The sequence below is a fragment of the Caenorhabditis briggsae genome (assembly GCF_000004555.2).
Source record: "Caenorhabditis briggsae complete genome, chrIII, whole genome shotgun sequence".
Lineage (NCBI taxonomy): Eukaryota > Metazoa > Nematoda > Chromadorea > Rhabditida > Rhabditidae > Caenorhabditis > Caenorhabditis briggsae.
Genome location: NC_013490.2, coordinates 4,251,685 through 4,279,434, shown reverse-complemented (window position 1 = coordinate 4,279,434; position 27,750 = coordinate 4,251,685). Strand labels below are relative to the sequence as shown.

The 27,750-nt window shown below is 38.9% G+C and overlaps 6 protein-coding genes across 6 annotated transcripts; 3 read left to right on the top strand and 3 right to left on the bottom strand.

Annotated features, from left to right (window-relative positions):
* Window positions 1–1,450: 1,450 nt before the first annotated feature.
* CBG09017 lies at window positions 1,451–3,460 on the top strand (the record flags this gene model as incomplete). Its single annotated transcript, XM_002641114.2, has 5 exons — window positions 1,451–1,627; window positions 2,253–2,543; window positions 2,597–2,883; window positions 2,951–3,290; window positions 3,371–3,460. The coding sequence occupies 5 exons, from the start codon at window positions 1,451–1,453 to the stop codon at window positions 3,458–3,460; spliced, it is 1,185 nt and encodes a 394-aa protein (XP_002641160.2).
* A 3,672-nt stretch (window positions 3,461–7,132) lies between these two features.
* Window positions 7,133–9,029, bottom strand: Cbr-tbx-7 (the record flags this gene model as incomplete). Its single annotated transcript, XM_002641115.2, has 4 exons — window positions 7,133–7,438; window positions 7,487–7,633; window positions 8,557–8,824; window positions 8,881–9,029. The coding sequence occupies 4 exons, from the start codon at window positions 9,027–9,029 to the stop codon at window positions 7,133–7,135; spliced, it is 870 nt and encodes a 289-aa protein (XP_002641161.2).
* Window positions 9,030–10,475: 1,446 nt separating this feature from the next.
* Window positions 10,476–10,919, top strand: CBG09019 (the record flags this gene model as incomplete). Its single annotated transcript, XM_002641116.1, has 2 exons — window positions 10,476–10,800; window positions 10,867–10,919. 2 exons carry the CDS (start codon window positions 10,476–10,478, stop codon window positions 10,917–10,919), a joined length of 378 nt encoding a protein of 125 aa, XP_002641162.1.
* Window positions 10,920–13,178: 2,259 nt separating this feature from the next.
* On the bottom strand, window positions 13,179–17,081 carry CBG09020 (the record flags this gene model as incomplete). Its single annotated transcript, XM_045243644.1, has 10 exons — window positions 13,179–13,627; window positions 13,679–13,814; window positions 13,999–14,091; window positions 14,140–14,377; window positions 14,679–14,734; window positions 14,905–15,123; window positions 15,739–16,009; window positions 16,421–16,556; window positions 16,600–16,984; window positions 17,031–17,081. 10 exons carry the CDS (start codon window positions 17,079–17,081, stop codon window positions 13,179–13,181), a joined length of 2,034 nt encoding a protein of 677 aa, XP_045093919.1.
* Window positions 17,082–17,404: 323 nt separating this feature from the next.
* On the bottom strand, window positions 17,405–21,431 carry Cbr-cyk-3 (the record flags this gene model as incomplete). The annotated part of the gene is made up of 11 exons (XM_045243643.1): window positions 17,405–17,476; window positions 17,520–17,612; window positions 17,658–17,807; window positions 17,857–19,406; window positions 19,459–19,729; window positions 19,753–20,064; window positions 20,118–20,545; window positions 20,599–20,835; window positions 20,879–21,191; window positions 21,238–21,308; window positions 21,356–21,431. The coding sequence occupies 11 exons, from the start codon at window positions 21,429–21,431 to the stop codon at window positions 17,405–17,407; spliced, it is 3,573 nt and encodes a 1,190-aa protein (XP_045093918.1).
* Window positions 21,432–21,859: 428 nt separating this feature from the next.
* Window positions 21,860–27,556, top strand: Cbr-npp-10 (the record flags this gene model as incomplete). The annotated part of the gene is given in 10 exon segments (XM_045243642.1): window positions 21,860–22,064; window positions 22,109–22,303; window positions 22,350–22,811; window positions 22,862–23,473; window positions 23,490–24,868; window positions 24,920–25,009; window positions 25,308–25,796; window positions 25,841–26,847; window positions 26,894–27,349; window positions 27,397–27,556. 10 exon segments carry the CDS (start codon window positions 21,860–21,862, stop codon window positions 27,554–27,556), a joined length of 5,055 nt encoding a protein of 1,684 aa, XP_045093917.1.
* Between the last annotated feature and the right edge of the window lie 194 nt (window positions 27,557–27,750).

Genomic DNA, 27,750 nt, shown 5'->3' with positions numbered 1-27,750 from the left:
ATCGCAGCTTTGGCCAGCGTTTTTCCAGCAAATTACTCCTGGAAATCAACTTTGAACGCGGCATTAGTTGATAAAATGTTTATCATAATATCACCAACATTTTATACTATTACAGGTTTTACGGTATATGGGCTCAAAGTACACGGTTTGTGTGGCCTTCTATTAGAGGAAAGACGGTATATTGATTACCTTATTGTTAAGGTGCTCACAATTTTTTCATTAATTTTTCTCGTAAATTTACAGTTCATTTTTTGAAATTCACAAATAGCAAAATTTTGCAGTTTTTTGAACGGTGGTACTGTAGCTGAATTTTTTGTGTAGTTTTCTGTTTTCCACTCGTTTTCAGCTCCTCGATCTTTCATAGATCCTATCTGTTCTTTCTCCATAATGACGTGGAAGAGCATTCATGAGTTAGGGGAGATAGAAGAGGCGGAAAGCGGTTTCGGTAAACATCCGCGCCAGTCGATAATCAGAGAAAAAAGTGACGTGGCATGTACTGAAAAAATGAGCAATCGAGTGGAGTGGATAAATGAGGGGAGGAGCAGGATCGGCAAGCACAAAGACAATTGTTGAGCCATTTGGGAAGTGACTCTCATTTGCATTGCTTATAGTCATCTCAAACTTTCCAATCCTAATTTCATTTTCCAATTTTCCGAATTTCCCAAATTTCTTAAGAATAAGATAAATGTGCAATTTTCGGCGTCTTCAGTTCTTTCTGCACTTGAACCTGACTAGAAATCCTGCCATGAAACCTATAGTGGAAGGGTCTACTAACTTTCAACTTTGAGCCAATTTATCTCATTTCCTGTAATAGATATCAAAAAATGTGTAACTGATAAATTATTTATCACAATATTACCAATATTTTATCAGTAGACAGATTTTTGATATCTTTCACAGAAAATGAGATATATGGGCTCAAAGTTGATGGTTTGAGTGAGCTTATATTACAGTTGTGACGCTGACTAGAAACTCGACACAAACCTAAAAAGTAGCCTACACTTTCTCAGTTCGACGGAAATTCAAAAATAATCACAAATCAAACAAGATCACTACCAAAACTCCAATCTCGGTCTGGTCTATCAAGATCATCTAAGCAAACATATTTTTGTGTCTTTTGAAGATCATTTCATTTTTTTTCTAGAATGTTTCCACTTGTATTTTGGTGCTTTCCCCATTTTTCTCCTGATCCAATTTATCTTTTTTGTTTGCAAACTTCTCTCCCCGATTTATACTTTTTCGTATTTGCTCTGTGCAAAAGATACTTGTGAATGAATTACCCCCCTCTCTTAGGATGATCAGTACAAAACACCAACGCCCAGTTTTCTAAACTATATTGTCTTGTTAGTTTTCGACTCAATTTGTCTCAATTTTTTGAAAAATTTAAAACTTTTTCAGCGAAATCTCCCATCCAAATACTCTCACTCGAACTACTACTCAAACGACCATCATGTATACCTGTGGAAATCGAAAAGTGATCCCAAATATGCCGGATTTGATTCTTCGTAAAATTTTCGATCAGTATGATTATCCGGTTTTATGCAAAATGGAGCGAGTTTGCAAACGATGGATGAATATTATTAGTGCGAAATTTCGGAAGGAGATTCATGAAGTTTCCATTGAGAGGGTAAGCATTTCCATTGAGAGGGTCTGTAATTTGGGATCAAAATTTCCCCACTTTCATTTTTTAAAGAAAATTAGTTAGTTAACTTGAAAAAAATTATATTTTTAACAGAACACACATATACCGTATTTTGCCTAATAGAAGAAATGCACTGTGAGCTCAGTTATCTCGGTTCCTTTCAAAGATGTCAAAAAGATGTTCATCTCATTTCCTGTAAGAGATATCAAAAAATGTGTAACCGATAAATTATTTATCACAATATCACCAAAATTTTACCAGTTGACACATTTTTGATATCTTTCATAGGAACCGAGGTAGTTGAGCTCACAATGCACATGTAGGGTGGGCTTCTATTAGAGCAACTACCCTATTACTAGTCTGACGGCGAAAATGCAGTTTGAAGGCTGATCTTCGGTCTAACAGCAAAAAAAAACAAAGCTTTACATACCATCTTTTCCCATTTTTCGGTTTTTTAAAGTTTTATAAGAAATTTCGATTAAAGATTAATGAGAATCAGACGAAAATTGGCTAAAAAGAGTTACGGAAATAGGCAAAAATTAAATAACTTTACAAATACGGCATTGAAGGCACTTATTCAAAAAAAAATTTCAAAGCACCCATTTTTCAGCTGGGCTCCATGTTTCCCCAAGCCCATCAATGCGTTCCTTTCCGTCGTTTATCCATCAGCTGCCCATCCGATTCGCATGATTTCCTGGCTGGCGTATTCCGTCGAAGCCGTCTCTCGTTCATGAAAATGACGACGGACCTAAATTTCCTTGCTGGAATCGATCAGATCCATGTAACTAAAGACAATGGCCGCCGCTATTTTTCGAATGTTGAAGATCTTTGGCTTCTGATTATCCACCCTGACGACGAAGTTACTCAACGATTTCTCAATATCGAGGGTACCCTTTTTAGCGTAAGTTGCCTCCTACAGATATTCTCGAAAATTACAGTAACCCTATTTTCAAGGAACTACAACAACTTACCCTTCAAGTCCATGTCGACCCTCGTCACTATAAAAACGTTGGAGAAATTGTGAAAAGTTTCATCCTTCGTTACCCAAAATCGAATATCAATTTGGAGTTGCATGCCGAAAAATCGATGCACATTTTGAATCAGATCAGTGTTCTTCCCTCGTTGCCATTGTACAAAATCAAACTGATTTGTACTGATTTCGATCAGCCACAACTCAGATTGGATCAATTGTACGCGGTTATGAGGGAGCAAAATATTCAAGCGAAGAATATTACCATGAGGTGAGAATGAATTTCGTTTGATGTCTAATCGTTCTAAAAAAAGTTTTAAATTTAAAAACGATTTCAGAGATTGGTCTCTATTTGCTGACGGCACGACTCCCGTCTCCTACAACCCTTTGGACACCTTCAGAATCTCTTCGTGCTCCATTGAAACCGTCGATAATCTAGTTCGAAGTCTCCAAATGACAGCTTCTCAATCCACTCAACCAGAAGGCGTTCCACCGGCAAAAAAGAAGAAAGTGGTTAAGAAGAAAAAGGAAACAGAAGTTGTGACTGAAGAAGGATTGGTTTCGAAACCAAAAAAGAAGATTGTGAAGAAAATAGTAAAGAAAAAGAAGCCAGTTGCGTTTATCAAAAAGTTGGAAGTGGCTGGGCAGTGTACACTCCATGGGCTCACTTTCTTACAGGTAAAGATTTTTGAATACTGGACTTTAAGGAGATCAGAATTCTCTCTATTTTCAAATTTAATAAATTGTTAAATTTTCAGCAAAAAGCGCATACCGAACTGGAACGACGTCTGACAACTGTGATTCCCGAATTGAACGTAGACTGTAGTGAAATATATTATTGCTGGTAGAATTTTTAGATTTATATTCAATTTCTCCCAGATTTATAAATTTTTTGTTTGTATTTGTCAATGAGCACTTCCGGGTGATTAGGATTTTGAGGCATTTATTTGGAAATAAACCATTTATTTTTATATGGATTTTTAGAACATTTTCTGAAGATTAAATTACAAATTCGGAATCTGGAAGTATCCTAATATAATGATGATTCAGTTGAATTATCAGAAATCATTCAACTTCTTGCTTTTCGGGATTTTTCGGAATTTCGAAAATTCCAAATTTTTAAATTTTTTTTCGGTGTTCCGTAATTTTGAAATATTCCGATTTTGAAAATTTCAGAATTTCGAAATTTCTCGGAACGTTGAAAATTCCAAATTTTAAAGTTTGTGAATTTCGATTTTCCGGAATATACCGACTACGAAAATTTCAGGATTTTGGAATATTTCGATTTTGTAAATTTCAGGTTTTCAGAATTTCGGAATATACCGATTTTAAAATTTATGAATTTCTGATTTTCGGAAAATTCCGATTTCGAACGTTTCAGAATTCCGAAATTCCGGAGTCCTACTGGCCTATCACAAAAGCCTGTAAAATCAACAGATAGAGATTGAAAACGCAAAAAAGATTTATTAAAAGAAAATCCGCTCGAAGCCCAGAAGGGAACTTTTCGCGTGCGCCTTTGACATACCGTAGTCCAAAAAGCTCTCGAGCTTTGGAAATTTTCTGGAATTCCGCTCAGAACATTCCTGATAATGCTATCGCAATTTGGACTTCCAAAAATTCAATTTCTAACACCTCGTATATTCATTTTTACTGATCACTTCTTCCTGATTCATGCCTGTTTTTCCCTTTTATCAAATGGATCTCGAGACATACAAAAGAAGAGGTCACTTCGATTTATCAATCATCTTTTCTTCACACATCCCAAAAGTGTTAACAGACATCCTCATTTCGTCGTCGGCTTCCTTTTTTTCCGAATCCTCACAACTTTTTATTCGGTTTTCGTTTTATCCGCCGTATCGGTTTTCCTTGTATCAATACGATTGATAACACAGTTATTTTCTCACTCTGCTTCGTTTCTGGACTTTAGTTTTTTTTAAAGAATAAAAGAAAGAGAGAGAGAGAGAGAGAGAGAGAGAGAGAGATAGAGAGAGAGAGAGAGAGAGGGAGAGAGAGAGAGAGAGAGAGAGAGAGAGAGAGAGAGAAAAGAGAGAGAGGGATGTTACGCCATACATGTTCCTTTGATCTTTCCGGATCTTATCTCATTTCCTTGGAAAAATAATACAAGTTGTCACATAGTTTGAAGCCAAAAACGGCGGAAACGGAAGCAGATAGATTGACATAAAAGTAGCTTGAGTAACATTATTTTCCGGATCTCTTTATAAAAAATTGTCACCAAGATTACTGTAGTTGTTTCAAACACTACTCTTAGCAGTTGAAAAACACTCTCTTTGAAGTCCATTGTTAGTTTCCCCAGAGTTGTAGATTTCCAACTAACATTTCATATATGACACCTTAGAAGCTCCCGATCTCTATTTAATTCCCGTGCTACTATCATCATACTCATTACTCTTTTCACATAGGAGATTAACCTCAGGACACACAGAACACACTACTGATTGCATAGGACAAACAGCGGCGAGGAACACGTGTTTATAAGGGTGAAAGCGGATGGAGAAGTACTTATTAGGATAACTGAAGACTGTCAAAGCAAATTTGAAGAAGAGCAGAAGAGAAGGGGAAGGGTGTGGAGGTGATATCAAGTGGTGCCATAGAATACATAGATACATTGACTACTGTCAAGAACACGATAAGTGACAGCAAGTGATTATATAAACACGTTGAGATAATCAATGAAGGTTACTGTAGATTTTTTTTCTAACTTTACAATGTGGCGCTAAATGACCCGGACTGATAAAAACGGGTGTATCGTTAGACATGAGTGTCTTGGAAGCAAGAAAATCGTTAGAAATCAAATTTTACGTTTGATTCAAAGCTACTGAGATTTTCAAAGCTATTCCTGAAGTCTAGGTATTGTTATGATTGTCTAAAGATGCATGACGTAATGTTGCACATTCTCATGAGATGAAGCAAATTTGAGAAACGATAACTCAACTCAAAGTTGATCAAATGACTTGAACTTTGGTCAGTTTACTGATAAACTATTTGAATTTTTGCACTGCAAATTTGAGCCCAGTACAACGCTTTACTCGATGTTGGTGCTAGTGGAAATTTGAGTCCAGGTAATTATGCGCCACCATGTAGGTCATTTATTGGATGAAGCCGTGTGGACTCAGAATTGATTTTATTCAAAATCTATTATAACATTCTTATAATCTATTATAACATTCTTATAAATTAAACATTCGAAGATTCGCATTTCAAAAACCTAGAAAGTTCCATAAAAGTGTATCACTTCTAAATTATAGCTCTACTTTAATTAAAAAATTTCTACAATTTTCATTAGAATTCTATATAAACTTTTGTAGGCATGCAACCAGGCTTGGTCGGAGAAAAGTTTTCGGAGAATCGGATACACGGTTTTTCATCCGAAATTTTTTCTCGGAGAATCGGATATCCGACTTTTTCTCCGACTTTTTTCGGATAATTTCGGAGTATTTCGGATAAAAAGTTCTTTGGCATTTAAATGAGGCGAACGACTTAAAAACACAGTTTTTCGATGAGCAGCAACATTAAGAAAAACTAAAAGAGTGAAACTAACATCTACAAGACCACAGAAAGCAATTTTTGGATTATTTGATAGCTCAACTTTTGGATATTCTGTCGGAGAAATTATGCGAAATTATCCGAGTTTATCCGGAAAAATAACTCGGAGAATTCTCCGTCGGATAATTTATCCGAAATAATCCGAAAAACTCGAATAATCGGATATCCGATTATCTGACTCCGACCAAGCCTGCATGCAACACAACCTTATTTCCGCTAACTTTTTGCAAAAATTCCCAAAATATTATATTAGGCAAAAAGATAAAATCAATGTTTTCGCACCTTGTCAATCTTTATCGTCTTTTGTGTTTTGCATTCTGACAATGAGGGATTAATGGAAATTAGGCGGGAGATAGATTTTTTGGTTTCTGTATTTCCGGACAAATTTTTCTCCATTTTACATTATCTTGGGTTCAAGCGAGGGGGTCAGAAAGCGCGCCCCAGTAAATTCAGGAAAAATTCTAAATTCGCTGCCGAATTTCGTTGGCTGAGTTTCACAGTTTTAAATGGAGAGCGAAAAAGCACGCTTTGAAACCAGTTGATTTTTAAGAAATAGATCATGATCTAGATCAAACCCGCGTCCACTTTAAAATTATTAAATTTCTTCTGGCCTACGAGTTTGCTGGAGCGCGCTTTCTGACCCCCTCGCTTGAACCCAAGTGATTCATGCTTTCTATTAATCTTGAAGATCACCCTTTGATCTTTACAATCCACACTTGTAAAAATTTCTATTCTGGAAGTCAGAACATTTAATAACCCCGAAACTATAAACTAATGAATAATTTTGAATAATCCATACATTTCATTAAAATGTTGTTTTTTCACCGAGTCCAATAACATGAGTAATAATTTATTAAATAGGTCAAATAACTGAAATAGTAGCAAATAAGAAAGAGTCAAAATCGGCCCGTGTAGAAAATGAGAAAAATGAGACAATTCAATTGAAAAAAGAAAAATTATAGATTCGGTTCAGCTAACAAATCCAGCACTCCGAATCCACTTTTCTTTGGAATATCTGGAATTTTGAGATTCAGAGGCTCTGGTTGAATAGATCCATATGAAGAGAATAGTGCCAATTGCCACTGAGCCATCAATTCATTAGAAATATTTGGCAAAATCGAAGGTTGATCCATGTCTTCTGAAGAAGATTCCACGGTTTCTTGTTTCTTCAAAACTCGACTATTCCTTCGTTGTTTCTCTTCAAGATTTGGTTTCCGGAAACCCTTTGCAAACGGGTTGTTGGCGATTTTTTTGGCTGTTACCTGAAAATTTGAAAATTATGAAAAGATTGAAACTGGAGTATGTAATACCTCTATATTCTGATAAGCCGTTACTGCAATAAAATCCGTGTGATCGAATACGAAACTTTTGAAAGTTGAGAAGATTGGATTGCCAAAACAGTCGCATCGGACAATATGGAATCGGGGAACATAGCGATGCATTGAGTTCAGGAAAATCTGGAATAAGCGATTTACTAAAGTTTTAAATTACCTTCGTTCAAAAAAAAATTCACGAAAATGACCAAATAAATTTCATTTTAAATTTAAAAAAAACGGTCCTAAACGAAGATCCTAGCCCCGGGATTACTATAGCTCCGATTCTGTGCAGATAAAGAGACAATGTACCAGAAATTACGAGAAAAAGCGGCGAATATACTGAAAACAAACTTGTATTTTTTCATTGAACATTCAAATTTCGTTGTAAAATGTGGTAGATGTTTTCGGTGTTTGCACAAAAATCAAACTACAGTAATCCAAGAGCTCCGAAATCGATTTTCGGGGTGAAAGACGCTGAAAACATCGATTTTCGCAGTTTCAGACACCAAAAAGTCGAGTTTTCAGCCCGCTTTTTAGCACAATCAATTCTCAAACGAAACGTTGTTTATAACTACAATATCTTTAAATTTTTCCATCTCCTTTGGATGTGTTTGTACAAAAAAAGTGATTCACTACAAAAATGCAGTACCATGCTTTCCAAATATCGTAACCACTCTAATACAACGCCACCCGGACCGTCCACTTTGAGGCTATATATCTCACTAATTTTGAAAGATATCAAAAAGTTGTCAACTGATAGTATGTTTATCAGCAAGATTTTATTAGTTAACCATTTTTTGATATCTCTTACATGAAATGAGATACATAGGCTCAAATTTGACGATTCGGGTGGCGTTCTAATAGAGTGTTTACAATAATCTCTAGAAATTTGAGACGAGTTTTTGAAGTTCCACATACTTTTGTAGACCCTTAAGGCTAAAGATTTTCATTTGGAACTGTTCAAGGTTTATCCACTTTCGGTAAAAAAGTTGTAATTACAAAAAGGAAGATTTGATTTTTGGTAGCATCATTTTAAACAACTTTTCTATTTAGTTTAAACTCACATGTCCATCAGCATTCATTGGATCATTCGACAGCTTGAGCATCTTGAAACAAGCTCCATCTTTCATCCAGTCCTCACCAGTTTTGGGAGATCCCGGATGCATAACTGGTGCTCTAATCGGTTGAATATCTCCTTTTCCAGACACTTCCCATTTTCCATTCGTAAACTTATACCGAAAACAATCATATTGAACCATTTCCAGCATCATGATGTACTTGCTCTTCCAATCCAACCCGTATAATTTCGTTCGAATCATTGGAAACATTCTTCTGGAAACAATCAATATTAGAACATAGTTATTTTTAGTTTAAAGGGTATTTCTAACCTTCCTTTCTTGGTTATCACCATTTCAGTTCCTTTCACCGAAAATTCTTTCCACAAATCCTGTCCCTCTAATTCGGCATGTGGCTTATCATCAACTGATTTTTCATTATTTTGAATAAATAAGGCCAGATCTGATAATAATAGGGACATAACAGGAAATATATAAATATCGAGAAGAGAATTGAGTCGTTGTGGCGGGGACAAACCGAATACGTGCGACAGCTCGGCTCCGCCCACTTGACCACTCGGTAAGTAGGCGGAGTGTAGGTGTTATTTTTGACAGGAAGTGAGAGAGAAAGGTATGCGTTTTGTTGGTTTAAAGGATTACCGAAAGGATAATGAGACTTCAAAGGAGTCATGTATATGAAAGTTTGGTGTTGAATTTTAATTTTCTGATAATTACCGTAAACACTCTGCTAGAACTCCACCACCACGGCAACTTTGAGCTCAATTATCTCGAGTTCTTTAAAAGATATCAAAAAGTGGTTACCTAATAAAATATTGCTGATATGATAAACATTTTGTTAGTTGACCTCTTTTTGAAATTTTTTACAGAAAATGAGATACATGGGCTCAAAGTTGAAAGCTGTCGTAGCGTTTTATTTTAGTGTTTACGGTGTGTTTATCAAAAATTACGGTTGGCCTGGATCCGATTAAAGAAACTACAAGCTTTTGTATTCAGAAAAAACATTCGTGGACCTGAAATCTTGATAGCTTTGAAGCGGGAGGTTCAGCCTTTCTGACACTTTTAGACCCTAGTGGTTACCTCCTATTGGCTGACTTTCAACTTTGAGACAATTTATCTAAGTTCCTGTAAAAGATATCAAAAATTTGTTAACTAACAAAATGTTTTTGACATTATAAGGAATATTTTGTCAGTTGATTGCTTTTTGATATCTGTTACAAGAAGCGAGGTATAAGAGTTTAAATTTCAAGTATATGGTGGTCTTCTGTAAGAGCGTTTACGGTATTTTTCAACTTTGATTTACACCATGATGTGATGTTTCAGGATTTTCTCGAACATCTCTCAAACTCTGTTCCATATTCTGAATATTAAAAAGTTTTTATAAATTTGCAAAAGTCGTAAAATTTTGTTTTCCTCCTCCACTTGTCTGGTTCCCTCCTTTTTACTATATTTCATGAGTCATAATCAATGGAAACTATTGTTTTTTGGCTAAAGAAGCGGAAATGAGAAATCATTGAGTTGTACACTGGCTTTTTTTCCGGCACAGTACTACAACTACACACAGATAAACATCGAATTGGTCACACCTCGTCAGTTTTTATAAGATGGTATCTTTCGTGGGATACGATGGCGGTAATTGTGACGGAAGAGGAGGAAATGGGTAAGAAACAATAATTTGCAAGGGGGATAATAGCTGTGGTAAGATCAAGATAGGAAGTTTGGGAATACTACAAAGCTTCCTTGGGATGTTGAGTAACGGATCCAGGAGACGTGAAGTGAAACAAACTGAAAGAAGAAAATTGTACTCAATGAGTGTTTAACTGATAATCTTTCAATGTGATCAAGAATACAAAATCTGGGTTTATGATTTATGGAGAGAACTAGTTCTCTAAAGGAAACTGTTCATGAATATGACCTCTGGATTATCAAACAAACTTCATGAGGTGCTGCATCTCAGAATCTCAGAATCTCAGAATCTCAAAATCTCAAAATCTCAAAATCTCAAAATCTCAGAATCTCAGAATCTCAAAACCTCAGAATCTCAGAATCTCATAATCTCAGAATCTCAGAATCTCAGAATCTCAGAATCTCAGAATCTCAGAATCTCAGAATCTCAGAATCTCAGAATCTCAGAATCTCAGAATCTCATAATCTCAGAATCTCAGAATCTCAGAGTCTCAGAATCTCAGAATCTCGAAAATCAAAAGGACTACTATAGCTACTGTACTGTAGCCAGTATGCGAGTTTCTCTATCGTATTTTGAACATTTTTGATAAAATTCAAAAAATTGAAAAATTTCAGATAACGCCGAAATTCTCGAATGTCTGTATTACAAATCCCCATTCCTACTTTAACAAGGCACCTAACCTCCCTCCCTCATAGTGCTAACCTCATACTTTTGTTTAGCACTTTATCGTTTCCCTTCTTACGCAATACTCATTCAACAACAGTGTCCGATTACGTGCAGGCCATTTATTTTGACACCAGAGAGTGTTTAGAATAAACTATTAAGAGGGTTAACGGGTGTCGAAATAAAAAAAACCATAAAAACCGAAAATTTTGAATGAATTGAAAAAAATCTGTAGTTCTGGAATTCAAATAATGCTGTCGGAAAATTTGAGAAAAAAAAGACAAATTCAGAATTGGATGAAAAAAATTGGTGGTACCAGGGATGAGAACTCGGAAAATGAGAACTGCTACATATGAGAACTAGAAAAATAAGAACTCGTTTTCCGGCTCTAATTTCAGGCTCAGGATCCAATCTTTTTGAAAAATATTTTCGAAATGGTCTTGTTCTTCACAATACTTCAAGATTTTCCAAAAAAAATCCGTGTTTGCCATGTACTCTCCGAGTTCTTATTCGTACGAGTTCTCATATGTAGCAGTTCTCATTTTCCGAGTTCTCATCCCTGGTACCACCAAAAAATTAATATGCAAAATTTTCAGCGTGGTGATTGCAACTGATTATAGTCGAAAACTACAGTAATCTAAAAAAAAGTTACAACATTTCCGCGTGCTACTTTCATGAAATCTTTTCTTATTTTATCTTCAGATCTGATTTACAGGGGCTATATAAGCTGGAGAATTCAACAAGAAGTCGGACAGAGGAGTCGATGAGGAGTCCGAGTTGAAACGTGATTCCAGGGAAGCTTTTATGGTTCAATTGATGGGAGATGATCAACGATAAAAAGCAAGCAGGAGAGCAGTCAATCTGGTTGGATCACGGAATGAGTCAGCAACACAGGATGATGGTTGGAGGACGGATGCTCGGAAGCTACGCATGCGCTACTCGTTGCTATTCATTTTTTTAGAAGACTGACGTCATGGAAGTAAAAAAAGTACTAAAAGGCCTCGGGTCGCCATTGTTTGGGGTTCATGGCTAGGTGTTTATCACTGAACGTCCCCCTTTTACCAAATGACCGAAATCAATTTTTTTAAGAAAATGAAAAGCAATTAATAGTGTACGCTTAGCTTTCCGATATCCGACTTCCGAGAATGTCCGCTTCCGACTTCAAAAATCGCTTCCTGAAGTCTCTATTTTCAATGTTCTGATCTTTTAGAAACTGTTATAATAAATGTTATCTGTTTGTTTTTAACTTTATAAACAAATTCTTGAAAAGCTTGAAAATTGAATATAAAATGAAGTGATTTTGTATTAACAATGTGGACTAGTTTTTCTTTTTTTCATTTTCCTAGGCCATGGAGTTCTTCTTATTTTCTGCACCTCATGAAGTTTGTTTGCCCTACCAGCACGTTATCGCTCATACTTACGTAATAGTTATCCAACTACAGTGTCTCATTACCTCCTCTCTCCTACTCTCCATACAAATTGTGTAACTCGATATCCACGTGTCCACTGACCTACTGATTTCGAGGATAATCTCTATTTTATATCCGTTTACGGGGTTAGGAAATCAGTGGGAGGTGGTTGTTTATTTAGGGATAAAGGGAAGGATGCTGACCCGAAATTGAGTGTGAAATTAAATTCCCTTTTGACCGTTTCCATTTTAATCAACACCTGTCCTAAGTACTCTAATAGAAGGTCACCTAAACCGTTCACTTTAAGCACATCTATGTCATGTTTTTTAACAGATATCAAAAGGTGGTCACTGACAAAATATTTATCATAATATCAGCAACATTTTATCAGTTGACATTATATGATATCTTTTACACGAACTGAGACAAATAGGCTCAAAGTTAAAAGTATTTGGTGGCCTTCTATCAGAGTGTTTACGGTATATTGCATTCTTTCGTAATAATTCTAAATATCTCAAATTTCCCAACCATCATTCTCGTTAATGAGCCATAACCTGTGATTAACAGGGTAAACTGTGTTTTTTTGTAATTTGAGATACCGATCCATTTGTTCACCAAATACATCTATTAGAGGGTCAATTAAGGAGATGATGCTATTATAATAATTGTTTAAGTTCTGAACATATCTTTTGAAATACAGGAGGACAAAAATATTATTTTGAAACAATTTCTGGGAAAGATATTTTCTCAAATAGAATAGATGTGCACCAAACCGTCAACTTTGTCGTTAACTTCAAAAACGAAAAACTTGAAAATGTTTTATTGAAATCATAAACAAAACAAACAGTTCGCAGTTATGTAGTACTCCGAATTCTCCAAACAAAAGCAATCAGACCAAAGACTTTCCAGAAAATTAAAATTGCTCCGACCGCTACAAAATCCATCCAGAAATGATCTACATCAAAATCTTGATCTTCTATCAACTTTAATCCAGTTGAGCACTCCATATTCATGGCAGATGTGATAATCGAAGTTTGATTACAACCTACAATTTCCAATGATAGATGAAAAATCTTCATGACAGGAAAACCACCTTCAATGACTCCATGATCCTTGAAAAGAGCTATCATATTGGCCTCAAATGCGTAGTGATACCACGAAACATAGCTCAATGGTTTGTAATAAATTGGTATCGCTTTTACCGTAATCAAAAATCCGCCAAAAACCATTACGGGAACTGATATCAATGGGGCAACTGTCAAAGAGATTGTAGCATTTCCACAGAGAGAAACTACAGCATGAGCTGCAAAATTTTTGAAATAAAGAAATCAAGACTAAAAGTTCAGAATCTTACAAAGGGAGGTGATAATCATGGACATAGCGATACACATTGTCAGGAAAGTAGACATTCCGATGATAGTGATTGGAAGACCAGTCATGAAATAGATAATCGAGAAAAAGATGATTGGATAGAATAGATGGAGGAGAGACTGGAAACTTTAGATTTTAGCGAACTATCAACTTTGAATTCAATTATCTCAACTTCTGTGAATGTTATCAAAAAGTAAACAACTGATAAAAATTTATTATGATATCAGAAACATTTTTTTGTTCTCAAATTTTTGATATCTTTTACAGGAATTGAGATATATGAGCTCAAAGTTGACAACTTACATCAGTGAATGATCTCGCCATGAAGTAGGCACTAGGAGAGTACATATTCGACTGATATTCCCTCACAACAACGGCATAGTCTTCCCAGAATGACTGAAAATTTTTTCATCTAAATTAAGCTCAATCGAGGATCTCATTTACAATAAGACTAGGCATCATATAGAGAATGTTGTTCATCTGGAGAGTTGCAAAAATGACACCTTTGATGCCAAGAAGATTGTCTCTGTTGATTGGAATTTGAAGATATACCATTCCGAGGAACCAGGAGACTAGCTGAAAAATTGGAGATGCGGAAGAGAAAAAAGGTCCCACAACGACAATTACCGTAACCTGAAAATATTCAACTTTTTTGCATTCATTTTTTTTTTTCGTTTTAATGCTTTTTGTGCCTAAAAATAATGTTTTTTGATAGTTGAAAAATTCCTGAAAACGCCCGAAAATCGAGAAAATAAATACGGAAAATGAAACTTTTATATATAATTTTTAGATTATGGTAGTTATCGTTGTGGGACCCTCCGCCACGCCCACCCCTGCCTACCACTGTCAAAATCAACCGTGCTAAAATATATTTCTTCCTTCTGGTTATTTGAACTAATCCTCTCCCGATCAAAGCAAAAAACTGAAAACACCAACTCCGGTGAATTTTCTTTCTCAAGTTTTCATCTTTTGATTTCTGATACCTAACGGATTCCGACAGTGTCAGACGATCTTTGGACAGTTGGGTTTTTAGAATTTTCTGAAAGCCCGAGATTTTTTTTGCTTGAAAATTTACAACTATTACCTGCATCCTAGCCTCATAATCCGTTTGCTGCTCACGAACATTTCTAGACAGTACCCGAACAAAACGGTCACTGACACTGGCATGATCTGGGACCGGTGATCCCAACTTTACAAAAATGCCTCCACATTTTTGGTTCGACCTTCAAAAGCAACTTTTCCAAGACACAGGACCACTAGTCGATCAGCCATCTGATATACCCATGTGCTAGGTTGATGAATGGTGCAGATCACGATCTTTCCTTCTTTGGCAAGATCCTTGAGACATTTCATCACTTGATGAGACATAAAAGAATCTAGTCCTGATGTTGGCTCATCGCAGAATAAGACTGGAGGATCTGTGAGGATCTGAAAAGTAGGCAGTGTTTCGGAATCTGGAATCTGGAATCTGGAATCCGGAATCTGGAATCCGGAATCCAGAATCTCAGAATCTCAGAATCTCAAAATCTCAGAATCTCAGAATCTCAGAATCTCAGAATCTCAAAATATCAGAATCTCAGAATCTCAGAATCTCAGAATCTCAAAACCTCAGAATCTCAGAATCTCAGAATCTCAGAATCTCAGAGTCTCAGAATCTCAGAATCTCAGAATCTCAGAGTCTCAGAGTCTCAGAATCTCAGAGTCTCAGAGTCTCAGAATCTCAGAATCTCAGAACCTCAAAATCTCAGAATCTCAGAATCTCAAAACCTCAGAATCTTAGAATCTCAGAATCTCAGAATCTCAGAGTCTCAGAATCTCAGAATCTCAGAATCTCAGAGTCTCAGAGTCTCAGAGTCTCAGAATCTCAGAATCTCAAAGTCTCAGAGTCTCAGAATCTCAGAATCTCAGAACCTCATAATCTCAGAATCTGGAATCTGGAGTCTGGAATTTGGAATCCAGAATCCGAAATTCGGAATCCGGAGTACGAAATCTGGAATCTGAGAATCCAAAATTCGGAAATCTCTGGTTTCTAGTAATTCTAACCTCACAAGCAATCGTCAATCTTTTCTTCTCCCCTCTCGATATTCCCTTCTCTTTTACTGATCCTACTCGGGTATTCTCACAATTCTTCAATCCAAAAGTCGTCAACATACTCTCTACTAAATTCTTTCTTTTCTTCTTGCTCAACCTCTCCGGACTTCTCATTTTGACAGCAAAATGAAGAACTTCTGAAACTGTTTGACTCGCCATGAAAACATCTTCTTGTTGAACATAAGCGCTGAGTTGTTTCATTCCAGAAGACGTCATCTTACGTCTGGAAATCTTACCTAGTATTTAGGTTAAATTTGATTGAAGGGGACTTTAACCAAAATTTCATATATGTTTTTGGTTTAATATGCTCCCAGAGTTATGAATTTTCCTAATCTTACTTTTAAAAAATTCAAAACCCTTCAAAATGACGCCGTTTTCGGTCATGATTCTCTTTTTTTCAGAAAAATTGAATTATTTAATTGAAAACTCGACAATAAGGACAAGAAAGTCTCGTTGACCTCACAAATGGCTCAAAAATTACATGAAAACAATTTGGACGAGACTGAGCGCGCTTCGCGGCGTTTGTCAGGGATTTCAAACATTTCTGAGTTTTATCGAAGCAGAAACATGAAAATCCACCACTTTGGGAACATTTTTATGCAATGAAAAGTTACAAAATTGAACAAAAAATTACCCATTCAAAGAGATCTCTCCATTCGTTCTCAAACTTCCCTTATTTCTTCCAGTTAGCACATTCAAAAGTGTAGTTTTTCCAGCACCCGACGATCCCATTATGAATGTCAACTCTCCACCGAACGCATGACCACTTACTAAAAACCAAATGCATTAAGAAATTTCCATTCTTATCCATACTATCATCCAAAATCGTTCTTTCCACCCTCTTCTTCTTCATCTCCTCTACCGTAATCCCTTTCCATCTCAACACTCGATCTCTCTCTCTCTTCCCTTCAGAACTCTTTTCCCTATTTTTCTTATCCTTCCCAATATCTTCTAAAGCCTTAAAGTCCTCTGCAACTGTGTAAGTTTGTGTGGAATCAACTCGGAATCTGTTCTGAGCCTCTTCCAAATCATCTTCTACAATCTGCGCGTGTACATTTTCCTTCTGAACGTACGGCTTCAGAAGTGGCTCTTTCGGCAGTTCGATTCTCTCTTTATCCGTTGATTTGGGTGGAGATTTTTCAGTTTCCACTTGTGTACGATCCGATTTATAATCTTCGCTCAAAGGTTGCGTGTTTTGCTGGAAACAGGCAGGGGCGTTGATTGCTGGCGCGGCGCTTAATTACCTCTTGTGGTTCGCTAAGCGCGTCGTCAGGCGTCAGAACATCATGGCTCATATTGGAGGGTTACAAGGGACCTAAACAACCATCCAAGCCTCCAAGATCACACGCTGTTCTTACACGTCATTCACGTGAGGGGAAAAATGCATTAAAATTCATCCAGTACGTAAAAAAGTGAAATAGGTGGGAAAGAATTTGAGGTTGACTAGCAAGTGAAGAAAATATGTACACAAGGATAAGAGAGAAAAATGAACATATTAGGAAACCAAAAAAATAGAATCATCGTAGAATTTTGTCAAGGAAAGGGAGAAGGAATAAATGGCCAGCATGCTTGAGCTAATATTATTTGTTTCAAAGTATATAAATATTTAAGATTATTGTTATTTGACATCTTTTCTTTCGTAGAACAGAAGATATGCACCTTGCTTGTCGACTTCTTCTTCGGATACTTCCTGAAAAAAAGATAATATTAAAACATTTGGAAAATGAACTTACTCTAACGGAACAATCGTTCAGAAGTAACCATTTGTCTTCGTTACTTTTCGCATATGCGATGAAGTGACCACATGACAATTGACCATAGTGATTCTGAAATTCAAATTAAAAAATTAAAAATCTCAACTAGAAACGCACAGCAAGTGCAATACATTCATAAGTATTGCCATCCGGTTTATCAACAAATGGAGCTGGATCGAAATGTTTTAGTGGGAAGTTGACTGTTCTCTTACACTTGCCCATCCTACCTTGCTCGCGGAGAAACTCGAATCGTTTCAAATGGATGATCTAGAAAAGGAACAATTACCTACCAAATATTTAGGAAATTTTCACCTACCAGATATTTAGGAAGCTTCCATATTGTCATAACCTTGTCTCTAGTTGTCTTCTTCTCACATCGATCACATTGAATCGCGGCGTCGAGTGTCTCCGGACAAGAGAACTTTTCAATGCAGTGCTCAAGAGAGCTAGGTGCAAAGTGCCTCGACCATGTTTCAGCAACCGATGGATCATCTTCACACGCTTGCTCTTCAGAATGGTTGTATCGAAGATAAAGAGCAATCGGGAACCAATCCACGGCAATTGGGCTGTTTGCAGGAATGAAGACTTTGTTATCATCCGGTCGGATTGGACAACCTCTACAGAATCTGAGTGCAGGGCACTGTCCACACCACTCATAATTCTGATCGACGAGACACAAAGTGAATGGGAAGCCGGATGCATCATCCTCACAAGGATCGTGAGCTCTGCTCGAGAAGGAATTCACCGAATGCTCCATAAATCGATGCATTTGATACATGACGTCTTCGTAGAGCTTCTTTCCTGTTACATGTTCATCTAGACCAACAATCAACGGCAGTCCGAATCGGGAAACTATAAAGCCTGCGGTGGATCCGAGAATGTGAGGTTCATGGTTATACTGTAACTTCCTATGCATAGCCACTCTCCACTCATCTTCTCCCGTACTTTCCGGTAGCTCAAGTGCATAAAGCCGAGCTCCAGACGGGAATGAGCTCAACGGAAGTTCATCTCTCAAGTTCGAACTTCGATGGTTCGGTGATCGACTCATCAATGTTCCTTTACTTGACATGCATTGAATCGTGATATGTGACATCGATATTCCACTGGAAGCTGCTACCACTTCTCGAAGATGTCCGATTTTGGAGTCACGAGACAGTCTGAAACCATATCGACGAGGAATCCTACCATCTCGATGGACGACTGGAGAAACAATGAATTGATATAAGCTGCTATATGAAATCTTACCAATAACTTGATACAAGTCGACATCTTCAAACCCAATTGGCAGCGAAAGTGAGGTAAATGGCTCAAAGACGCTCGAACTGGATTGACATGTTCTGCAGACTAGACGAGAGCGTAGCTGTCCGGTGAAGAGTTGTGTGACAAGAGATTCGTTCTGTTTTTCATACTCTGTCCATGATCTTTCTGCTTTTTCTTCGTCAGTTTCTTCTATTTCATGATTTTCCTCTTCTTTCTTGGGGTCTTTTGCAGGTGGTGGAGGATGGAGAGTTTTATTGGCTTCATACATTGAAGTATGAAGCTGATCGAGAAGGAATGCGACGAACTCCTGACAGTCATGCTGCTCACTACACTCGAACATGTCCGAGTTCATTCGGATGGCGTCATTGAAATCGTTCGGAGCGATGTTCTTCTTCTTCGCCGCCCACATCTCTCTCAACAGCTTCGCATACTCAATCGTTGTCTCCACAGCATCCCTTCTTTTCGTATTTGCCTTCTTCAACTCATCCAAATGCTCATCTTCCAGCAAGTATTGTGTCAATGGAGACACTCTCGCGAGGCACTGGATTCCAGCGTTTCGATAGCAGAAGTTACCGTAATTCACGAGACCAACAGCTCCTGGACGACCTGTATAATCATCTTTCTGGGGTTGAGGGCAAAATTTTACGAAAAAAATTACCTGACAACTGTGCATTTGAAGAAGATAGTGTGGAAGCCGCAGTGATTTGTTTCCCGGAAAGAGAAGCTCTCAATTCCTCTGGCCAAACTCCTGTTCCTCTTTCTCGGACTTCTAGAAGCAACTTCATTTTATTCACTTTCTTCGTCTTTCCGAGTGCCGTATACAGCTGGTGTAAGTTTTGATTTCCATCATCCAGAAGAACATTTCCTTCCTCATTCTCTTTGACCACTTGCCATAAACGTGCATCACCATCTCCCAATCGTAGTTCTGTCTTACACAAAGCCAAAAGTTCGCCACTGTCATGCTTCGAGATACTTGTGCACACGCCCATGGTGTCAATGATCGAGGAGTTGTTTCCGTTCCATCGTGACTTTTCTTGCGATCATGACCAAGAAAGAGAATCTCTAACGGATAGAGCTCAAGAGAGGGTTTGTTGTCTTCAAAGAATTCGCCATCCAGATACTTCCGAGTGAATTGCGAATCCACTGTTAACGCACACCCGTGCCATCGCAGCCAAGCTCTCCATAGAGGAACAGGCACACGGATATAGTCCATAGGGAGTAGGTCAGGTTTGAGTCGAGCAGATTCGGCAGAGATACAAGCAACCTGAAGCAACTTTCCGATCGATATAGGCAGCGTGTTGGGTTTTAGAAACTCACTCTACTGGTCCAACTGTCTTCTCTTGTTCCTTTGATTCCTGAATTGTCAATAGGATTTGGAGTTCTCTCAGCTTCTAGTAATGTTCGATATTCAGAATGCCATCCAGATGCAACAATATTCCATTCAGAGAGCGGCAGTTCCGATGCACGAGATTCGAATTCATTGACAACTTGAAGTTCCATCTTCTTGGATTCAGGCCTCAAACCGAGACAGATGTGTCCAATTTGAAGAGCCATCGAGTAGTATTTAGCGATGTATCTTTCGTTCTCTTGTGCCCATATTCCAAAATCTACCAGTGCCGCTTTCCCATTCGCTGATTTCGTTACAGTTTGATGCTCCACAGGAACTCCCAAATCGGCATACATGTTAGAAAGCTCTTCATCGGAAAGCAGCTTGTCGCAATCTACATCCCAGATTCTTGCGAGCTCTTAAGTTCAAAACCAAAAATTAACTTGTCAATTTTTTAGATTAAATTCTTACGGGATATCCTTCCAGGATGGGGACCTCTACATAGTGCAGAAAGTGTGCAGACAAGTTCCCTGAAGTCAATTTGACAATCCCGATTCTCATCAAAAACGGCGAATAGTCTTTCGGCATAAGTGTCCGGGAAGCATCCTCCGAGTGCTTGTTTCCACTTTTCTACGTTCAATTTGCAGACGGCGCGGTCACTGATCGTGGCGAAAACCTTCTCCAACTCTATCACTTCTTTTACAGATACTGAAATTAAGTTTTTAAAAATAATGAGATAGTTGGAACCTACAATGAGTCACATAAGACATTACTTCATAAAACGAGATGTAGGAGTCGTTGAGTGGAATCGTGAGCTTAGGCGGACTCAATCCCCACGAAGCGAATTCATGATATTCTTCAATGAATCCTGAAAAAAAAGAATTCGTTGAAAAATTCAGGAACCCCTTACTCGATTGCACTTCTTCTACTCTACATAATCCGACGAGCGAGGATAGGAGATTATCGAAAGAAATCGTCTCGGCACCATGAGAGAAGAAGCTGAACAGAAGACGTCGTTTGTCTTCTGGAATTTGTGCTCCTCCGAGGACATGGTAGCAAAATTCCTGAATTTTAACATTGAGGAAAAAAAATTAAAATTGAAATTCTTACATCGTAGTTGATACAGCCATTCTTAAATCTCTGGAATGCCTGCCGAATCCGTCGATACTCTTCTTCGGTTACTGAAAATTCAAACATCATAATTTCAACCATTGTTTTTCAGTTTTACTATGAGTTCTGGCGTCTTCTGCACTAATTATCGGAGCAATCGCATTCGAGCGTCCTGTCAGTATTGTGTTACCCATACTTGTTATGTCATTTCAAGAATGTCTAAATAGAAAAATTGTGTGAAACAAATAGTTTTGGGTTATTCGTAATATGAATCGTAACAAGTTCGCAAAGCTGGTTTGTACATAAAAGCCAGGAAAGGCCACGAAATTGCGGGAAAATAGAGACGAAGCGAGCTGTCCAAAGTCGGCTGCGCAGCGAGAGAGTGTGCTAAACGAAGGGACGCAGAGCAACCGTGATGTAGTGTTGTAAGCGCGCTCCGATGCCAATTTTTGGATTCCCTCGTTCCGTCTTTTTTCGAAGTTTGAATTATTTTGTTTCCCAATCAGCCGCCAACTCGTTTGTCTCATTTTTCTTCAAGTTTATCGAATAACTGGCTGGAAGGCTGTTTTTTTGTAATTTTTATGTCCGATCGTTTCTCATTGAGTTAATTCTTTCAGCCAAAATGTTCGGTCAGAACAAGTCATTCGGTTCTTCGAGTTTTGGATCCAGTAGCGGGAGTGGGCTCTTCGGGCAAAATAATCAAAACAAAGGCCTGTTCGGACAAAATGCAAACCAGCAAACCACCTCCTCTAGTTTATTCGGAAATGCACAGAAGCCCGCAGGCTCACTTTTCGGCAATACTACAAACAACACATCTAATCTTTTCGGTAAGGATAGGTTTTTTCGAATTATTTTCATTAAATAGTTTCAGGCTCTCCACAAACGCAAAGCAACCAAAGTTCACTATTTGGAGCCCAGAGCAATGCCAACAGATCTCTATTCGGAGCTTCAACGACTACAACACAAAATAGTAGCTCTTTGTTCGGTGGCAATACAGCTGGAAATGCAGGAACTTCGAGTATTTTTGGTTCCAGCAACAACACATCAGGTGGAGGTCTTTTTGGAGGTTAGTTTCAAACTGAAAGTAGTAATAATATGTATGTTTTCCTCAGCTACAGGATCAGCTATGACAGGTACAACAGTCAAGTTCGATCCACCGATCGCTTCGGATACTATGATGCGGAACGGAACAACTCAAAACATTTCCACAAAACACATGTGCATCTCCGCAATGAATAAGTATATCGACAAGAGTATGGATGAGTTGAGAGTGGAGGACTACATGGCCAACCGAAAAGCTCCGGCAGCAGGAACCACGACAACTGGTAACAATTTATTCGGTGGTTCCAACACAACCACAAATCAAACTGGTGGTGGGCTGTTCGGAAACAACACCCAACAAAAGACTGGCCTGTTCGGATCAACGTCTACTGCATCTCCGTTTGGTGCAAATAACAACGCCACAACAACTGGATCAGGACTTTTCGGAAGTAACGCGAACACTTCTGCAGCTAGTAACTCGTTGTTCGGAAGCAAGCCAGCTACAAATTCTCTTTTCGGGAACAACAACACAGGTAAGATTTAAAACCATAAAAATTTATAATCAAAGAATTAGCCACTACAGGAGGATCGACATTTGGTCAAACCACAGGATCGTCTTTGTTCGGGAATCAGCAGCAACAGGGAGCATCCACTTCTTTATTCGGCCAGCCTCAGCAACAGCAACCAGCCGGAGGATCGCTCTTCGGCAACTCTAATACAACAACCGGCAGTGGTCTTTTCGGGCAGAACACGCAGCAACAACAAGCAAGTGGATTCAACTTCGGCGGCAATAATACGGTAAGTGTTTCTTTTTCTAAATATCTAAAAATATTCGATTGTTTAGCAGACTACAAACAATGCTTTCGGCCAACCCGCTGGTACCGGAGGAAGTTTATTCGGAAACACAGCAACGAATACCACTGGTGGTTCCTTGTTTGGATCAAAACCAGCCACAAGCACGGGATTCAACTTTGGCGGCAGTCAACCAACTACTACGAATGCATTTGGTTCCACGAACAACACTGGTGGTGGTCTTTTCGGAAACAATGCTGCCAAGCCAGGAGGCCTTTTCGGTTCAACTACTACTGGCACTACTGGAGGTGGTCTTTTCGGCTCGCAACCTCAAGCCACATCGGGAGGACTTTTCGGTTCAAACGCCCAAACCACGCAGCCATTAAACACTGGATTTGGAAATGTGGCACAACCACAAGTCGTTGTTCAACAACAAGTTGCACCAATTCCTGTAATTGGAGTTACAGCTGATGTTTTGCAAATGCAAGCAAACATGAAGTCATTGCAGTCACAGTTGACTTATGCACCATATGGAGATTCTTCGCTTCTCAAGTACAATAACAGTGAAACAAACGCAAAAGACTCCCCAATGAGCGCCCAACAACGCCAACTCCGTCTTCTTGCAGCCAAGAAAGGATCTCTTCTGTCTCCAAGTCAAGAGTCGTCATTCATCGTTCCTCCTATCAGCAAGGTCATGAGTGATTTATCTCCAGCACTATCCAGAACTTCTGAGGTGACGAAGGATCTTAATTATACTTCGAAAGAAGCTCCACCTTCTCTTGGAAGAGGGCTCAGAAATAGTACATTCAATCCAAATCACTCTGTGGCCAACCAGAGTGTCCATGAGTCCAGTGCTCTCAACAGAACTATCGATTCTACACTGGATGCATCCATTAATGGAACTGGAAACCGGCTGGGAATTCGAGGATCGACTAGGAAGTCAAATTTGAAGCAACTGGATTTGTCCGTTCTCGGTGATTCGTCCAGAAACGGATCCATCGGAAGAGATTCCCGTGTCGCAGACCCTGATGCATTGCCAAGAATCTCTGAAAACGATAGAAGAAGTGACATCGTCACATCAACCCCATCTGTTGATCCAGTGCAAGCTGTCATGCAACGTCATCAGGATAGAAACAGAGATCCACCATCGTTGAATCTGGATACAACTTGCGATGAGCACACTGGTTTGGAACCAGTTTCCACGGCAAGCTCTGCTACTTCTGTTGTTTCAACACCATCAGAGGAAAACTCAACCGACAACGCCGCAGCTGGAGTGAAACTCAGCAAACCAGATTATTTTTCACTTCCAACTATCAACGAGATGAAGTCAATGGTGAAGAATGGACGTGTTGTTCTAGAAGATGGATTGACCATCGGAAGATCATCGTATGGAAGTGTCTACTGGCCCGGCAAGCTGGAACTCAAAGATCTTGTTCTTGACGAGATCGTCGTGTTCCGTCATCGCGAAGTTACTGTTTATCCGAATGAAGAGAAGAAACCCGATGAAGGCCAAGAATTGAATAGACCAGCCGAAGTGACATTGGAAAGAATCTGGTATACGGACAAGAAAACTAAAAAGGAGGTTCGTGATGTTGTGAAACTAGCTGAAGTTGGATGGAGAGAACATCTCGAAAGACAAACGATTCGCATGGGAGCATCGTTCAAGGACTATCGTGCAGAGACTGGAAGCTGGGTGTTCCGAGTGGAACACTTCAGTAAATATGGTTTGGCTGATGATGATGACGAACCGATGGAAGTCGCCCCTCCACAAGGGCAAAAGGCTGCTCCACTTCAAACTGTGAGTTTTTTTGATCCAAAACTTCGATTTTAACTGTATAACAAATTACAGCTCGACATGAACACCTCTGTAAGAGACGTCAACAATCAAGTGCAAAGAAAGAAAATTCATCTGACACCGGATGCTGCTCAACAACGAGAGGTCCGTTTTTAAGTATTCATTTCTCACTCATCGTGTTTCGTGTTTCCTTTCTCTGTCTAATTTTTCCTGGTATTCTTATTTTTCTCTTTGATCACTTCAATTGTTACTTATCATTTCACTTCACACTCTGCTTGCCAATACCATCGAAGGCAGGCTGATATTCCAAGAATCATCGTCACCAATTATTAAATTTTCTGCAGTTTTACGCAATAAACGTGTTCTTTAAAAGCCCTCAAATGGTATTGGCAAACAGCAAAGCAACTGCACTATTTGAATACACACTTTTCTTTCTTTTCAGACTGTTCTTGAAATTGTGCCAGCTCCTGTTCCATTGGGAGACGTTGTTACCATTGTCCGCCGCAGAAATGTTCCTGGACTCGGTGGTGGTGGTGTTGATATCGGTCGTGAAGAGAACAACATTTCAACTATGGCAAATGAGTTCGAGGATGATGAGTCGTTGACTCTAGAAGAAGGTCAACAGCCAGAGAAGAAGCCGAAACTCGAGTTGCTAAACGATTTGGAATACGAGAGTAGTCGATTCATTCGTAACATGCAAGAGCTCAAAGTGATGCCAAAACCAAAAGAACCAGCACATCGATTCAATGGAGGTGCTCGTGAAACCAAAATGATTGGATATGGAAAAAGTAAATTGATAGATCTAGCTGTTGTGAAAGGAAGAAATTCTCGAATTGGCTGGAGTGAGACTGGAAGTCTTGTTTGGTCTTCCCAGCCGATTCACAACGAAATTCTCTTCGGAACGATTGATAGAGCGTCTGATGTTAATGAGGTAAAATAGTTCTAAGAAGCCAGAGAGCAAAATATAATTTTCAGGATACATTGATCTCGATGCTCGACGTCAATATTGATCATGCAGAGACCTCCCGAAAAGGACCTTCCTCTCAATCTTCCGAAGCTACTGTCTCCGCGCTCACTTCCACATTCGCCACCTACACTGACACCTACTCTCAAATGTTCAGACAATACATTGATATTGCTCAATCCGGTGGATACGATGGGCATGTATCTGTTTGGAAGCTTCTTCTGGCATTATTCCCAGCTGAACGTCAAGAAGGATGGTCTTTCGAACGAGGAGAGCAGATTTCGGAGTGGCTCAAGAATGAGGCTATTAAGAATGCTCCAGAAGAGAGAGGTGTTTCTCGTGATTCCCCATCGACTGCTGTATGGAATCAGATTTGTGTTGGAGACGTGGAGAAGGCGTTCCATTTAGCAATTGACACCAATCAACCTCAACTGGCCTCAATTCTTCAATCCTCTATTGTCTGCCCGGAGGCCACCATTCATTGTTTCAAGGCACAAATCGAGAACTGGAAGAAGTGTGATATCCTTCATTTGATTCCAAAATCAACTCTCAAATGCTACATCTTGATGGCTGGATTATCCCATTATCAATGGACTCACGAAGGACAATCCCATTCAATCAACTGTATGGAGGGTCTCAGCTGGGTTCAAGCTCTCGGTCTTCATGTATGGTATCTCCGCCAATGGGGTGGACTCGAGGAGGCATATGATGCTTATCAGAAGGACGTCAACGCCGAACGCGCAGCGTCAAATCGTGGTGATCTGTATGGAGAGCTCATCAAGTTGGCTTGTGAATCTCAACACTCTGTGGAAGTCGTTCTTGACTGTGCTGCTGGAGAAAACCCACACGATCATTTCCTTCAATGGCACGTCTGGAGTGTTCTTCATTCTGTTGGCTTTAGAACAATGTCGAAAACGGCGGAAACTCGAGTTCATAGAGGCTACGCTGCACAATTGGAAGCTTTGAAGCTGAATAACTATGCCATGTTCATTCTTCAGCATATCGAGGACGACGAAGAGTGAGTTTAAGTAGAAAGTGAAATGAATAACCAAGTAATGTTACAGACGAGCAACGGCAGTTCGTTCTCTTCTGAATCGCTTTGGCTGCTTTGGCGTCAACTACCCCTTTGAAGGAATCTCGGGACAGTTCGATATTCCACCCGAGTGGATTGCAGAGGCTCAATTCTCAATCGCCAAGGCAGATAACGATGCCACCCAGCTCTTCGAATTGGCTGTTGCTGCCAAAAACTATATGGAGATGCGACGATTGTTCGTTGATGAAATCGCACCAACCGCTGTAGTAGCTGGTGATCACGAAGCTCTGAAATCGGCGTGTATACTGCTTCATCCTTTCGAAAATCAGATTCCGGAATGGGGAGCGACTGGAATGGTGTACATGGACTACTGTCGCCTAGTTGATTTGATCGAGAATGATGTGGACGAACAACACATGCAAGAAACACTGGAAAGCCTTGAAACCCGACTTCATGCGCCTACATTCAGCAAAAACACTATTCAAAAGTAAGAAGGAGGATATAAATAGCTCCCATAATATGATCAATTTTCAGACTGTCTCTACAAACAATCGGACGTCTTCTCTTTGAATACCGTGCCGACAAGAACACCCTTCCAGAATGGACAAAACTTCTCGGACATCGTCAACTATTCAAAATTTTCCGCGATCGTTCCTCGTGGGGCATCGAGCGCTTCACCATTGACTTTGATTAGATTTTTATGAATGTCCTTTCCTTTTTAATTTTTAAAACTATCCTGTTTCCATCCCTCCTAATTATATTCACAATTTGTTTTCCATGTCTTCTCCTTTCTTCCCCGTTCGTCTTTTTCTTACTATTTATGATATATGAATGTTTTCAATGATGGAGTGAATATAGAAATCAGGTTCATTTTACGATTGAGATCAG